General features: G+C 46.6%; 1 protein-coding gene across 3 annotated transcripts in view; it reads right to left on the reverse strand.

Moving 5' to 3' along the window:
- Positions 1–15,407, reverse strand: part of GALNT18 (polypeptide N-acetylgalactosaminyltransferase 18) — a 351,823-nt gene that overhangs the window by 58,770 nt on the left and 277,646 nt on the right. For 2 of the 3 annotated variants that reach the window (XM_058688250.1, XM_058688253.1), the window contains exon 7: positions 2,356–2,541. The exons of the other annotated variant lie outside the window; for it this stretch is intronic. In XM_058688250.1, coding sequence (XP_058544233.1) covers positions 2,356–2,541 — 186 coding nt within the window. The remainder of the gene's footprint in view (positions 1–2,355; positions 2,542–15,407) is intronic. 3 annotated transcript variants of the gene reach the window in all.

A 15,407-nucleotide genomic window follows, 5' to 3' on the forward strand; every position in this document is an offset into this window, starting at 1 on the left:
CAGGAGATCGACGTGCAGCTGCAGGTCTGAAGCTAAAGGCAGAAGTCAGGGCTAGAGGTATTAGTTAGGAAGTCGTCAATGGATAGATGGTAGGAGGACCCAGGAATAGATGGGACCACCAGGGAGTAAAATGAGAGTGGTTGGCCAAGGGTGGATGCCTGGGTGCACTTAAGCATCCAGGGGAGGTAAGCATTGCCCACAGGGAATTAGGAGCAATCAGAGAGAGGTGGGGATATCCTGGGGTGTGGAATCAAAGAGCCAAGCAAGTACAGAATTTCAAGGAAAAGGTGGGATCCTGGAGGTTAAAGACTTTAAAATGTCCATTAAGCAGTTAAGATGCTTTGTCAAAAGCAGTTTGGGGGCAATACTGGGATGTGACTTGAGAAGTGAATGGAGGGGGTATGTGTTGACTCTTTCCAGAAGTCTCAGAAGAGGCAGGAGATGGAGTCTGGACAAAGCAGGAAATAGTGGGGGTCAAGAGATAGACTTTTAGAAAACACACTGACCACCTTCTCCATCTGAGGCTTTATCCTGGACACTCCCACTGCTCATCTGCCTTCCCTTTTTTACTAAAAAAATTTTTAATGTTTATTTTTGAGAGAGAGAGAGAGGGAGACACAGAATTTGAAGTGGGCTCCAGGATCTGAGCTGTCAGCATAGAACCTGATGTGGGGCTCTAACTCATGAACTGTGAGATCATGATCTGAGCTGAAGTTAAATGCTTAACTGACTGAGCCACCCAGGAGCCCCTTATCTGCCTTTCTTGAATTCACTTCCCTCTCATCCTACCCATTTGACCGGGTTTGAACTACCCTCTGAGAAGTCACAGACACACACTGAGTTTCATCATTTTCCAGTTACTTTTCTCTCTTGGTCTCTGCCATTCATTGGATTTACTATCCACTTCAACATCTATCAGCCACTATGAGGGGAGAGGACTAAAAGATTTGCAGCTTTGGGGTACAGAGAGAAGGGGGCAAGAGTGTGGACAGGACTCTAAGAGACTACGGATCTATGATACTTCACTGCTAAGTTCCTGGGGGACTTTCCAAGTGTTTAACATTTTGCTATCAGAGGACACCCACAGTGGGGCTCAGCATGCTCCCAAGAATACTGTGATCCAACTCCCACAGCCACAGATGGGTCTAGAAGGCACTGCTGTTTCCCTAGAAACACTCCCACTGTCAGGGATACAATCCTGGGGTTGGTTCATTAAGGTTGCTCACACTCTGGCTGGTACTTCTTGGCTCCTCTTCTCCCTACTGGTGAAATGTCACTGGTCGTGGGAGTACACATCCCAACCCCACCCCCACCCCCACCCCCACCCCCACCCCCACCCCCATGATAGTGGAGGTGATGGGGGCTGCCTAAAAGCTCCTGCCCATGGTCCAGGTAACCTTCAATCACTCCGCCAGAGCAACATTAGCTGGGTGGAGAGATCAGGGAACAGGACCTTCATATGGAAACGTTAGGCAAAAATCAACCATTTCTCTATTAGGAAGAGAGAACTGAAGCTTTTTAAAGGATTCCCAAGGGGAAAGAAGGAGGTCATGCAGTCAACAGCTATCTCACATAGACAGTGCAACATAACCAATGATCTCCAGGCAGACAGGCTGGTAAGCAGGTTGGGATCCCATGGCTGGCATCTGTTGGGTTCTTGCAACTCAGTGGTCCAAGGTCATTTCCATGTGACACATGACAAGGCAGAACCAATCTACTAGAGAAACATTGCTTTTTCTCTGGCATTTCTTAAATGTAGGAGATAAGAGGGATAGAGGACAGTGGCAGGCAATGATGAGATTCTGTGATGATTAGAAATCATCCAGAACAGTTCCCTTCTCCTCCTGAGGGTCCTGTGAGAGTGTATCCCCTCCTCATGCATCTGGTTCCAGAAATCCCAAAGGCATATGGACATTCCTATTGCTCTGGTCACAGGTTCTATGGAGAAGCCTAAATATAGTCTACAGGGAGACTAAAGGGCACTTTGGTGAATTTTGGTAATTGCTGGTATATTTGTATAGCAGAGAGGCTGAGGACCTAGACATGAAGTAAAGTTGGAGCCACCCGGTCCAATGTTCTCATTTAAAATGAGGATAACTGAGGTCAGGAGAGAAGAAGTCTTTCTTTAAGCATGCTGACCAGGGACAGGGGTGGGGATAAGACATGGCTTAGTGCCTCACAGTCCGCCTTTTTTCTCCCACATGTAGTATCTTTTGGGGCTGAGAGTCTACTCTACCATGGATAATAAGACTCTGCCTGATCTATGGGAAAAAGGGTTAGTCCCATATTTTTTGTGTTTTAATGTTTTTTCCTACCAACCCTCCCCAAAACCCCATCCCCACAGGGGCTTCCTACCTCTTGGGGTATGTTCCATGCCATGTAGACATGGCTTTTAAATTCATCCATCCAGACTTCAGCCACCCTGAGGGCATTCCTGCGGACATGGGCTGTGAGGTCCTCGGTGTAGGGCTTGTGGGCTCGCTCAATGTGGGCAATCCGAGAACAAGGCAGGACTTCCACGCTCCCGCCACACTGCCACACCTGTAGAAGACACAGAGTCACTCACCAGTGCCCAGACCTGACTCTGAGCCACTAAAGTAGGCCTTAGGTGACCATTCAATCTGAGCATGAACAACTCCAGTTCTCTTCATCTTGTCTCTCCAGACTACTGTCTACAGAGGGGGTGAGCTCTACCTTATTTCTACTCCTATAGCAGGAAGGTTATTGAGTCATTATTTTGTGTCTTGTTTCTTGTTGCTGTGGATTTACCAGCAAAGAATGCACCTTCTTTTTCCATCCCTTCCATTCCTGCAAAGAAGAGACTAGACATTGTGTGACCAATGATCTGGGCTCTCCTAGCCCCTGACAGAGAAGTTAACAAAAATCTTCATAATGGTCTCTGCAGCAATGCTAGACCTAGAGGAACCAGTAGAGACTCCCAGCAGAGGTATCATCCTAAAATGGACCACATGGGCCAGACAGAGATTAGTGATCACCAGAGGGAGTGAGCCTGTTGCCCTTCTCCTGGTCCGTCTTTTCTAATAGAACCCAAGAGAGAGGGAGATACAAAGAAGGCAATCATGTGAAACTTCTCGCTGACCTCAGTGACTAGGAGCTTGAATCAGATGCAATTTGACTTCAAAAAATAAAGAAAAATGGTCTTCTCTTCTGAGTGCCGAAGGACAGTGTCTTGGAGGTCTTGCCACAAATGTTGCAGCCACTCAACTTCCAATGTTCTGGGATGTGCACATCTTTTTGTCATTGTAGAATGCTACTCCTTCTCCAGCTGAAAAAATGTAATCTCTCAAGATCCTGACCACATGACTTCTCTGTTGTAGAGTCTTTGCTCAATTTTGGGGGCAGAGCCAATTTCTCCCTCCTCTGGTCCCCAAGCTCTTGATATGACAACTTCCTGCTTACCTGTCAGCCTCCTTCCCTCACTTCGTGTTCCTAGATGGAAAGAACTCCTGTCTCCTTCATTTCTCATCCCTAGCACTAACACAGACCTGGTACATACAGGTACTTAGTAAGTACTTGTTGAATCAATATATGGATGATGATACTTAATCACTCAATCACTATATGATTGATGCTTAATAAATGTGTGATGAATCCGAAATACCTGGCCAGAGCTGATGAATGAAGCTTCTGAGGGAAAATAATCATTATTTCTTGGTGGATAGCAGTGAGCACCTGTCAGATACTGTCAACCAGATAATTTGGTAAATAATGTTCACACTTATAACCTGTATCCATCAAGGATAGGTCTGCATCTAAGATAAGGTCAACTTTGTTTTTCCTTTCCTTTTTTTTTTTTTTTTTTTTTTTTGAGTATAGTTAACATACAGTGTTGTATTAGGTTCAGGTGTACAATACAATGATTGGAAAATTCTATACATTTCTCATTGTTCATCAAGATAAGTGTACTATAAGGTCAACTTTGGATTTCACTAAGTTATTCTGTGTGTGTGTCAGGAAGAGAATGCCTTCTGTTCCACCCGTCTGTTTCACAACAGTTGGTCCCTACAGACTGTCAGAGTTGGAAGGCAACTGATCGCCTTTCCACTCTCTGAACTTGTCTTGCCTTCGGTATATAATTTATGGCCAATGGAAAAGACACAAGCGTTTGCACTGAGGGTCCACCATGTACCAGGCACTGGACTGTGTATGTGGGTAGGTAGTATAGTGTGGTGGTTATGAGCAGAGGGTTTGGAACCAGACTGCTTGGGTTCAAATCCTGGCTCTGTTTCATGCTAGCTGCGTGACCTTGGGTACGTCACTCAATCTCATTGTGTTTCAGTTTCCTCCTCTCAAATGGGGATTAAAATAGTACCTCTTTCATGAGGTTCCCGAGGAGATTAAAGTGATTATATACAAAGTGCTTAGCAACATGCCTGGCACATAATCATGTCATCAGCTCAGCTCTTACTAAACAAATTATATTCAGCAGGATCTTTAACCCTGTGTTACAGTGGTTATTGTCTCCAATTCCAAATGGGGAAACTGAGACCAAAGGCTGTCCCTTGTCCAAGGCCACACGGCTGGTACTGAAGAGAAAAGGATCTGTCTGACCTCCACCGAAGCTTAGGCAAGAGAGGAAGCCATGGAAGGCCTCAGGCTGTGCACCTTCATTTCCATGACCCATACATTCTGGGGCTCGTGCTGATTTCCAATTCACTTTGCTGAGATTTGCAATGAAAGCCTATGAATACTGTGAATATGTTACAACACAGAGAGTCAGGGTAATTATTCTTTTGCAACCGGAACGGAGGCTATTACTTGGCATATTTCAGCAACACAACACAGAACATGATTTGTAACAAAGCTCTTTTATTACAAGACCTGTTTCTCAAAGAGTCGCTTCACCATTTCACCTTAGAGTGGGTGCCTCTGCTGTGGTTCTGATCACAAGGGTGGCAGCTGTACCTCCTATGCCCTCTAAGCGCACGGTAAGAGGAATGGTGTGAACTCACTGTTGGACTCTCGAATCCACTCCTGTTTTCCTTTTCTTTGACCACGGCCCTTGTCTAGACCACTGTCATGTCTCACTTGAACTCTGGAACAGCCTCCAAACAACCGATCTCCCTCCTGCCTTCCTCCTCCAGTCTCTTCGCCTCCCTGCGGCCAGAGTGATGCTTTTAAAGTGTAGGGTGGATCACATCCCCTGCACCACACATTTCCCAGCACGGCCCTGAGGCCGTGAGGCCTCCTGGGGCCCAGCCCTGCCCTGCCCATCTCTCCAGCCTTGTGCTGGCTCCCCCATATGCTCTATGCCACAGCCACGCTGACATGTTCTACTTCTCCCAGCATGCATGTTTGTCCTCCCATCTCTGGACTTCTGCACATACGATTATATACCCCACCCCTGCCCAAGCTCTCCTTTAGACACGTGCTAAATGGTGCCTGGACAGATCATGGGTTTCCAGCAGAGTTGGAGTGGCTGGGCCAGTGGGAGGACATAGTGTTTGAAAGCACAAATTTGGAGCCAGCGAGAACTAAATTCAAACATTTTGCCTCTGCCACCTGCTGCAATTCCACCTTGGGCAGGTCACTTCTCCCAAGCCTCAATTTCGCCCAGGAGAAGAGGGGGATGTGTGGATTCATCATGTTCAACCCTGGTGCTTCAGTCTGAGCACCGCATGGATGGCAGTCAAGGAGGTAGGGCAGGACATCTGGGCTCATTCTGTCCTCACTGCATGCCTGCTGACGGGTGACTGTGGGCCACTTAACCTCTTGTCTATGAAACACGCATAATAGGTTGTTCCTGCACAGGGCTGTGGGCTCAGGAAGCCCTGCAGTAAGCCCTCAGCGTGCACACATTATTATTTTATAATAACCTTATCATCGCTGCTATTTGGCTCTTCCTGAACATCCACCTTCGGGGGAAAAAATGACTGCAGAGGACTCCCACGTCTGGCTAAAGTCCAACAGACAAGAGATAGGCTGACTTCCAGAGTGCCTGGCCCAGTGCAGTAGGGTGAATCAGGCTCCTCCTTAGAGACTAGGAGCACTTGTTAATCTAGAAGTCACTCCCACTCTCCTACCTTCTCTGCAAAGGAATTCATCTATAGAGGGGGTGACGGCATCTGTCTTGAATGCAGCCTGTGGGTTCCTAGCAGTCTCTGGGCATTGGAGCAGAAGATGTGGATTTGGCATGTTTACCCTGCTGCTTCTGGACCCTGCCCAATGACAATGAAATACACAAGAGGAAGCCCATGATCGCTGATCCCCAGGTGGTAAGTGGCTCCGCTGACCAATGACTTGACACAGAGAGACTCTCAAAGGTCTGACCCACAGCTGATCTTGGAGACCCTCTCATGGAGGGTAGACAAAGGATAGGAAGGAAAATCACTGGCATTTGGACCTTCTGGAAAATTATATCATAAAACTTCCATGGAAGCTTGGTGTGGGGGAAGGCAGGGGTGAGGAAATGAGGAAGGGGAGCTGCATCTGGGACATGTCACAGCTGGTGTTGAGGTAGAAAGACCCAAACCGATAGAAACTACAGACAGGAAAGATTGTGCCAGAGAAGCAGGGCCACTGGATGGACGGTAAAGGTGTGGGACACAGTGATGGCTTAGCCTTGCAAGTTCCATGGGGTGAGGGTGCCAAGAGGAGAGAGGGCAGGAGAGGTGGGTACCAAAGACGTGGCTGAGAAGTGAAGGTCAAGGGTCAGTAACCAAGAAGGCAGATGAGGTCACAGGTCACAGGAAGCAACTACAAGATGGAGAGCTTGGTTTTTACATGGGGTGCATGTGACCCCAACTTGTTATCACAAGTGAGACACATGCTCAGTCCCACAGCTTCTGGGGATACTTGACACATGTCAGCCCTGGATGTAGGCTAGATCTTGTGGCTTCTGGATCGGCCCTGGGAAATATAGTTCTTGACCACACCAAGTTTCTTCCTGTCTCTGTGCCCTCGCACCTGCTACTCCATCTTTCTGGGATAAATCCCCCTCCCCCCCCCCCCCAACTGTTACCCAGCTCAAATATTACCTTCTTTGACCTGCCCATTAGATCCCCTCAGAATACTTACAGTGCCCCACCCTTTTTCTTGGGAACACTTATTCACAATACTTCCACTTATGTGTTTATTCAAGTCTGTCCCCTGCTCCCTGCTAGACTATAAGCTCCAGGAAGACAAGGATCATGTTGTATTCATCAGCACCAGGCATATGGTATACATTCAATAACATAAACTGTTATTTCAATGAGTGATTCCAGCAATCTCCGAGTCCTGGGCTTTCACTAACTATGGAGAAGTGGTTTTAACTCGCTCAGCTGGATCCCCTAATAAAGGCCATAAACATAAAATGTGGCCAGATTTGACTGAACACAATGACTTCCTTCAGACCCAAGCAGTTTTTCAGCGACGCTCTGACATTTAAGTGCACACTGCTGTAACTGAAGAGAGTCACTTTGGCTGCAGAGCGTAAATGAATGTTGTAAAACCTGGCAAGGCATCAAATGAGTGTGGTGGAAAGCAGGCAGCTTCATCTTGTGGAACCACGAACTAGTGTGGAGAAAGCCCTTGGCCTGGCCAGTGTTTGCAAACACCCACAGAGGAGATGCTGGGCTTGCCCTCAGGTGGGACCAAGAACCGGAAGTAGATGGTAAACAACAGTTACGCAGCATGGAGTGAAGTCTCACTCACCACCAGCCCTTCCCAGAGAGCCCTAATCCTATTAGTGTTTCCAGAAAGATGGAGCATCCACCTGGGAACCATCTGGGAAGGCGGCTCTTGGGGGCTGATGGAAGAGGGTTTCAATCCTGCCTCTGTTGCCCATTAGCCTTTGACCTGAACCTGTCTTTGGGTGTCAGTTGCCTTTTTATTGGGGATAATGATACCCTGGCAGGTTTAAAAGAGATGCTGTATGAAAAGCTGCCACTAGCAAAGACAGGCATGTAGTGGGTTCTTAGGGAAAGGTCAGGTTCCCTTTCCCCTTCCAGGCTGGGAGCTGCTGCTAAAAGGTCAGGGTCAAAGGATCTGAATTTATGTTCTGTTTGCCACTTCTATAAACAAGCCTATTTCCCTCCCAGGCCTCAAGTTTCTCCTAGCTGCCAAATGGAGGGACGGAACTCAGTGATGTGATAGATCCCTTCTACTTGCATTTTGTGAGTCTACGTTTTCTTGCCAGTACCTCAAATGATGCCCAGTATTTGAGATGTGACTGGCAGAGTCGTAAATCCAAAGTTGTAAAATAGAGAGACACTGGAGGGAAGGCGACAGGATACAGCTTGACCATTTCTCCCACTCAGACTCATGATCACTCTGCAGTCTATGTCAAGGAGAGCAAATAATACTTCCATGATAAATGCATTTGCTTGTTAATGTCCTTCTGAAGCACCGTGTTGAGGATTCTGAGGCTCTGAATCCTTCTGAGCAGGAGTCTCCGGGCTCAACAGAAAAGTGTGCCACAGTTTATTAGTGATGCTTCCTGGAGGCAAGGGATTGGGGGTGGTGGCATCTCAGCCTTGTACTCCATAGACCTAGACCACAGGACCCCAAATCCTGTCCAGCTTTTATCTCCACATGACTTTTAATGAGCTCTTTGCTCTTGGCAAAATGTTCCCACTATTCCTTTAGCATAAAAAGCCTCCTTCCTGCTCTCCATCCATCCAAAGCCAGCCTGGCCAAGTTCCTCCAAACTCCTGAAACACATGATTTGTACCACTCCTGTGGTCCGTATTTCTTGACTCATGTTGTTAATTATCTTTCTTATGTGTAACTGTTTCTCCTAACTTGGCTGTGAAATGCAGCGACCAGAGTAGAAAGCCAAACCAGGCAGGCTCGGGGAAGAAAGACAAGGAGGATGGAGGTTGAGGCTGAGGCCTGAGAATAGCTGGCAGAAGACGAGAAACTCATTTCCAGGGTGGTTGTAGAGTCAGAAATGCAGGCAAACCAAGACGCTGACCAGGGCTGTGCAGGGCCCCTATTCTTCAGGCGTCTTTCCATTCTGCACCCTGGGCACTTGGCTCACCTTGGCCCTAGGCCTGGTCCTGCATGGGAGTAAGAAGGGAAGAGGGGTCAAGTCTGGGCAAAGCTAAGACAAACGCCAGAAGCCACCAGCAAACTGAGGTCAAGGGCGTGAGGCAGAAGAGGAGCCAGGATGGGGACAATGTAAAACATGGAGCCAAACTCCCTCCAAAAATGCACCTCACTCCCATACTTGCAACTTTTAGTCTCCAGAGAAAAGACCATATTCCTTAACATGATTTGCAAGACCTCTGAGACCTGGTCCTTTCTGTTTGCTGCAGCTTCATGTTTCATGCTCTGCTTTCCTGTTACATCAACTTCTCTTAGTTCCTAGGATAGACCTAGGATTCCTAGTCTCGGATTCCTGCCCTGCACCCTATACCATTCCCTTTACTGGAATTTTCCTCCCCTCCCCCTGCCCGCAGCAATACATTTATTTGCCTAGTGATTCCTACCTACATTTCCTGGCTGTCCTAAATTTGCTTAAATACCTCTGCTACTCATTGCCGTATTACCTATACTTCCTCTTGCACAGCACTTACAATAGCTGTGTGCAAATGTACAGTTTAAAGACACATAATATAAGGAAAATCTATTTACCTAGCACCCTGCTTACAAAACAGTACATTAGCAGTAACTCAGAAAACTCTGTATGCTCTTCCTTCCTCCCAAAGGTAACCCATTATCCTGAATTTTGTTAATTTCCTTGCCATCAACCTAAACTATCTATATTTGGTTTTATCTGTTTTTGAATGCTACATAAATGAAAGCATATCGTCTGCATTCTGCAACCTGCTTCTTGCTTCATTTATTTTCATCACCATGGTGTTCCACTGTATAAATATACAGCAGTTTACTTATGCATTCTCTTGTTGGTCGACAGTCTGGTTGTTTCCAGTATAATGAGGAACGCTCCTTGGAACATTCTTATGCACGTCTCTTGGTGCCCAAGAGCAGGTGCCTCTCCACGTATTTACACTGCGGTGGAATTTCTGAGGCACAGGCTATATACACATTCGACTTTCCCCAGGAAGGTGAAAATCTTCCAAAGCGAGTACACCAAGCTCTGCTCCCACAGCGCAGATGAGCACTCCTGTTGCTTTGCAATCTCGCCAACATTTGGTGCTGTCCAACGTTTTAATTCTTGCCGATGGGTGTGGAATTCGCTCTCACTGGAGCTTCAGTTTGTAACTCCTTGACTTTCAGTGAGCTGGAGCCCTTCCTGTTTACAGATCTACACCACCAGACTGTGAGAGAAGACCCAAGGCCACCTAGCTCTCATGAGGGAATCCCTTGGGCCTCCACGATAGGTGCTTGATAAATCATTCCTGCATGAACGCAGGATCAAGAACCTGGACTGACTTCTGAATTATCCCCAGTGCACTTTACTTGGTGCTCTTCCAGGATCACAAGGGTTGATACTGCATTATTTTAGAGTGTAAGAAAACATTTTTAAAGTCCATGCTTATTCTTCCACGGGACCCCATGGAAAAACACTCCTTGGGGATACAGTTTCCCCAAGCCCTCTTCTTGTCAAAACACTGCCACAGAGTCCTCTGGACAGAATTGATGCTTGGGGGAAAAAAAATGATGCCTTTTCTTGGAAGGTGTCCCTGAAGGGGTCCGATTTTGGGTCAACCCTAAGAAGCACTTGAAGCACTTTCCCTGTGTGAAAGGGAGTCTTCATAACTATCAGAAAACAGCAGGAGGATCCATCTGGCAGAATTCCAAAAAGAGACCAGCTGGGCTGGAATGTCTGGAAGCTTTTCATGAATAAAAAGTTAAAAGGCTGTTTTGCAGGGTCTTGAGATTTGCTGAGATAGCTGCTTCCCTACAGGAAACCCGGGGGCCGTGATGGCCCCAAGCTCAGCAAACTAACCCATCATACACAGGGGACTCTGCTTTTCCTCAGACGCCACTGCTCTATTAAGATTGGGGCCATGGGAGTTCACTTCCTCATGGGAAATGTCACGAGGATTGCTTTGCAAATTGAGATCAGAAGGCATCTTTTAATGGTTCCAACCAAGTAGAGTTTATTCATGGTTACTTCAGGTCTCTTTCTAGCTAACAGGCCTGGTTAATATTGCCCACACTCAAGCTAGGTTGGATTCATGACAAAATGGAAGGAGCTGGTCCTGAACATACGGAGGCTGGCAAAGCTGAGACCGGAGTAGGGTGGTCTTCAAGGGTGTGGTAGGCTCGTACTGCTCACTAATATGTCTGTGCTCCTTTACATCTCCCATCCTCCCTTGCTGTCAGGAGGGACCATGTGAATAGCTGTGCCCAATGAAATAAATAGCTGCCACTTCCTGGCCAAAGGCAGTAAGTATCCCATGTGGGAAGTCCATGAACACGTCTACCTCCCTCCCTCCCAATCTGCTGGATATTTAAAGCAGGATGACCCTGAGGTTCAAAGATGGGTAACCCCCCAAAGGAAGCTACCTGAGTCACCATGTAGAGAATGGCTGCCCAGGACAGCCTCCCACCTCTCAGGAGACTGATGAGAGCAGCAAACAAACTCGTCCTGGGTTAAGCCTCTGTGGTTTGGGGGCTACTGGTGCAGCTTTTGATCACCTCCCTGGTGAATACAAGCTGCCAAAGAGGCAAAGTGACCAGAGAGGCTTGGCTCCTGCAATACTGATAATCAGGGGTTTGGTCTATTGAGTGGGACTTCGTAGCAGAAAGTCCCAGGCATTGGGAGAGACTATTCAGAAGGCAACAACTTCCCAACTGCAGGTGATAAGTGCATTCCGAACATGACGCCACCAGAGGCCGAGGGTACAGACAGTAGGTCTAGTCCCAAGGAGTGGGAGAGGGAGCTAGCTACCACGGGCAGGCAGGGTGTAGGACCCTCTCACAACAGGCTGTAGGTGAGAGTCTGCTTCATGTTCAGAACAAGAGCAGAGGTCAAAGAGCTAAGAAGCCAGGGTGGAAAAGGAAAAGGTTGGGGTTTGGTGGTCACACACAGTCCAGAGTTCCTCAGACCGCTAGACAGCAGCCCTGTGGTGGCTCCGCTAATTCTGGAGCCGGCCAGGTGAGTCTGGGGCCGGAGCTGCACCCCAGCCTTGGTCAGGCAACACCATCTTGACAGGGCTGACCCTTACAGCTTCCCAGGCATGGCAGACAAGCCAGGCTAATTCCAATCCAGGCATTTCTATAGAGCCCAAACTATAGAACCCCCCAAGCTCTGAGAAAGAAGTATTGACTAAGTTCCAAATCAGGGTCCCATTGACACGTGTGCTGTCTACTCTAATCAAGTCTTTGTTTTGAGCTAAGATCTCTGGCCCCATTACCATCATGGATGCTTCCAGAGAATAATAATAAGCTTGAATGTCACGGGGACTCGGGGAGCAATTTTCTGAAATCCAAATAAAACTCTTCTCATTGCTAGTCTGAGAGTCATTTTTATCAGATAACTTGGCCCATCCATTTACTCCAGAGTGCTCAGTGCCCTCTCTGGTGCGTTAAGTCCCTTTGAATTGCTGTGAGCATCTTCTCCTTGTGGACATATTCAGAAAATCCCACTCTATCCAGCTGCTATTCAAAGCTGAGCCCCTGGACTATGTTTAATTTATACTTTGCTATATGAAGATGAGCCACTTACTCATTTAAAGTGTTTCCTTTTTTATGTCTTTAATCAGTGGCTGTTTCTTTCCTCTCTGAGAAGCTTAATCTAATCAGAAACAAATCCTACACATATGAATGGCTCATTAGCATGTCCCAATCAAATTCAAATTGACTGTCCATATCAGATGCCCCCTCAAAAGGGTGACACTGGCCCAAAGGATGACTCTTTGGACTAGTGTCTGAAGAATATAGCCCATGGTAAGTTAGGGGGGTCCTTTCTGAAATGCAGGGCAACCAGGAACCACTGGAAGAAAGGATGCACTGTGTCATCACTACCTCCCTATCCCCAGCATATTGGTGGCCATATGACTCAGTGACATATGAGATGGCATAGGTGGGAAAGTTTGGCAGACCCTGGGCACAGACCTTAGAGGAAGCTATGTGTCTGGCTCAAGCATCACCCTCACAGTTGGCTCAGTGGGACCCTTGAGGAATACTATTCAGATAATAAAAAGGAATCTGAGATGCTGAACATTCTCTCACTCAGAAATGGTATTTGTTCTAAGCAACCTTCCTCTTGCTCCATTGGAATTCAGATTTAAAAAGCTGGTGTGCTGGGTCTTTGCTTAAAGAGATTTGCCCTTTTCATGCGTGTCAAAATGAATTGTCAGCTTGGGCATCATTTCTGAAAGGTACATATGGCAAACTCACATTAAAAATGGGATTTACAAAGGAGATCGGCATTGCAGTATGGAACTGAAGGAGCCCATCATTTCCCAGGCGAGCAAAGTGAGGCTCAAGGTCACGTGATAACTTAGAAGCAGATTAGGAAATGTACCCAAGACCTAGGCCTCTTGAGAGACAGGGGGTCACTGTGGTTCAGAGGTCAGGCTCAGGGATTAAACAGTGTTGGTGTCAAATCCCACACTTCTCATTTGCTGGACTGGCAACTTTAGGCAACTCATTTCACCTTCTAACATTCAATTTCCTTGTCTGTGAAATGGAGACAAAATGACACACTGAAAAAACAGTTGTTGTGACAATCAAATGAGCTATGTCCCTCTGTGCTCGAGATTTATATATCCCGCTGCCTACATGTTACCTCCACTTGTGTATCTCTGAGGCATCACAAGCTTGTCTTGTGCAAAACCAAGTTGTCGATTTCCTTCCCTGCCTCCCTGTCATCCCCTAGTCTTCCCCTCATCCAACTAATAGCCCAAGCCTAAACCCTACATCAATAATGACGTAATCCATCTGTAATCCCATCCTCTTTCTCCCCTCCATGACCAATAATACACCAGCAGTCAGTTCTACCTCCTAAGTATAGCTTAAGGTTAATCACACCTCTCAATCTGCAGAGTCAACAGCCTGGTCTAAGCCACTATTATCTTTGTGCAGACAACCCTATCAACAGCCTCCTAAAGTCTCTTTCCTTCAATCCTTGTTGCCCTGCAATCCTTCTACAACTATGAATCAGATCATGTCCCTTCTCTGCTTTAGTTCAATTCAACAATCATTTATTGACTACCCACTCTGTGCCAGGCACTGTTGTACGAGATGGGCATTTTGTCACTGAAAAATACATACAAAATCCCTGACTTTGTGGAACTTACATTCTGTGTTTTTTTGCCATAGCACTTGCTAGGGACGGAATTGTGTCCCGCTCCACCAAATTCATATCCTGAAGCCCTAACTCCCCCATGTGACTATATTGGAATAGAGCCTTTTAAGGAGGTGATTAAGTTAAATGAGGTCATAAGGGTGGAACCCTGATCAGACAGAACTGGTATCCTTATAAGAAGACAAAGAGACATTAGAACACTCTCTGTACCATGTAAGGACACAGTGAGAAGGTGGTCGTTTACAAGTCAGGAAGAGAAGTCTTACCAGAACCCGACCATGCAGGAGTCCTGATCTCAGACTTCTAGCTTCCAGAATAGCGAAAAAATAAATTTGCATTGTTGAAGCCACCTTGGCATTCTGTTATGGCAGCCCAAGTTGATTAACAGAATAGCACTTACTGAAATTTGTAACTGTATATTTATTCTGTGTTCTCTTTTATCAGCTGTCTGTGCTATTATGCCATTAGCTCTAAGAGGGAAGGGGCTGTGCTTATTTTCAAACACTGTATGTCCAATGTCAAACACTGTAGGCCCAATGACACATACAACAGCCACCTAGCGATGTGAAAGGAGAGAACTGCATTAAATGCACACATCAAAGTATAAGTCGAGTGACCATATGTCCTGGTTTGCCCCTGATAATATTGGTTTTTACCTGTTGTTCCAGTGTAACTGCTGGTAGTACTTTCATTCTCAAAACTGTTCTGGTTGGGATAAATTGTAATTTGCTTAGATATTTATTATTTATTTATATATGCTAAGTTCATAGGGCATGACTTGATTTCAGAAATGCTGAAATCCAAGAAAAGCAACTCTCTTGAAATCATGATTCATGTTTTCTCTCCCCTACTTCAGGATTTCTTTCCATCGCTACAATGCAGTGCAGAAAATTACACAAGTCACTGACGAGCAGTATCCGAAGCAGGCATAATGAATACGGTAGGGGCACAGCACATCCGCGGTTCCAGCACCTGCCGGGTCCTGCAGCAAGCAAGGACAGGGACCGGGGCCGGTCCCTTGAACTTTCCACAGCTAGACAGACAGCACACACTTAGAGTCAGGATCTCTGGGAGTAAATGTTGTTTCCTGGGGTAGTTTACAGCAGGGGTTAACTCTGTCTTCAGGACTGACTTTATGTTCGGGAAGTTTTGCTTGATAGCAAAACTTGTGTGTAAGGGTAATTTCTGTAAAGAGTCACTCACAAGCACTGGATACTTATCTGTATCCTGCCTCTTGCAT

This window comes from Neofelis nebulosa, chromosome 10 (assembly GCF_028018385.1).
Source record: "Neofelis nebulosa isolate mNeoNeb1 chromosome 10, mNeoNeb1.pri, whole genome shotgun sequence".
In the NCBI taxonomy this organism is placed as follows: Eukaryota; Metazoa; Chordata; class Mammalia; order Carnivora; family Felidae; genus Neofelis; species Neofelis nebulosa.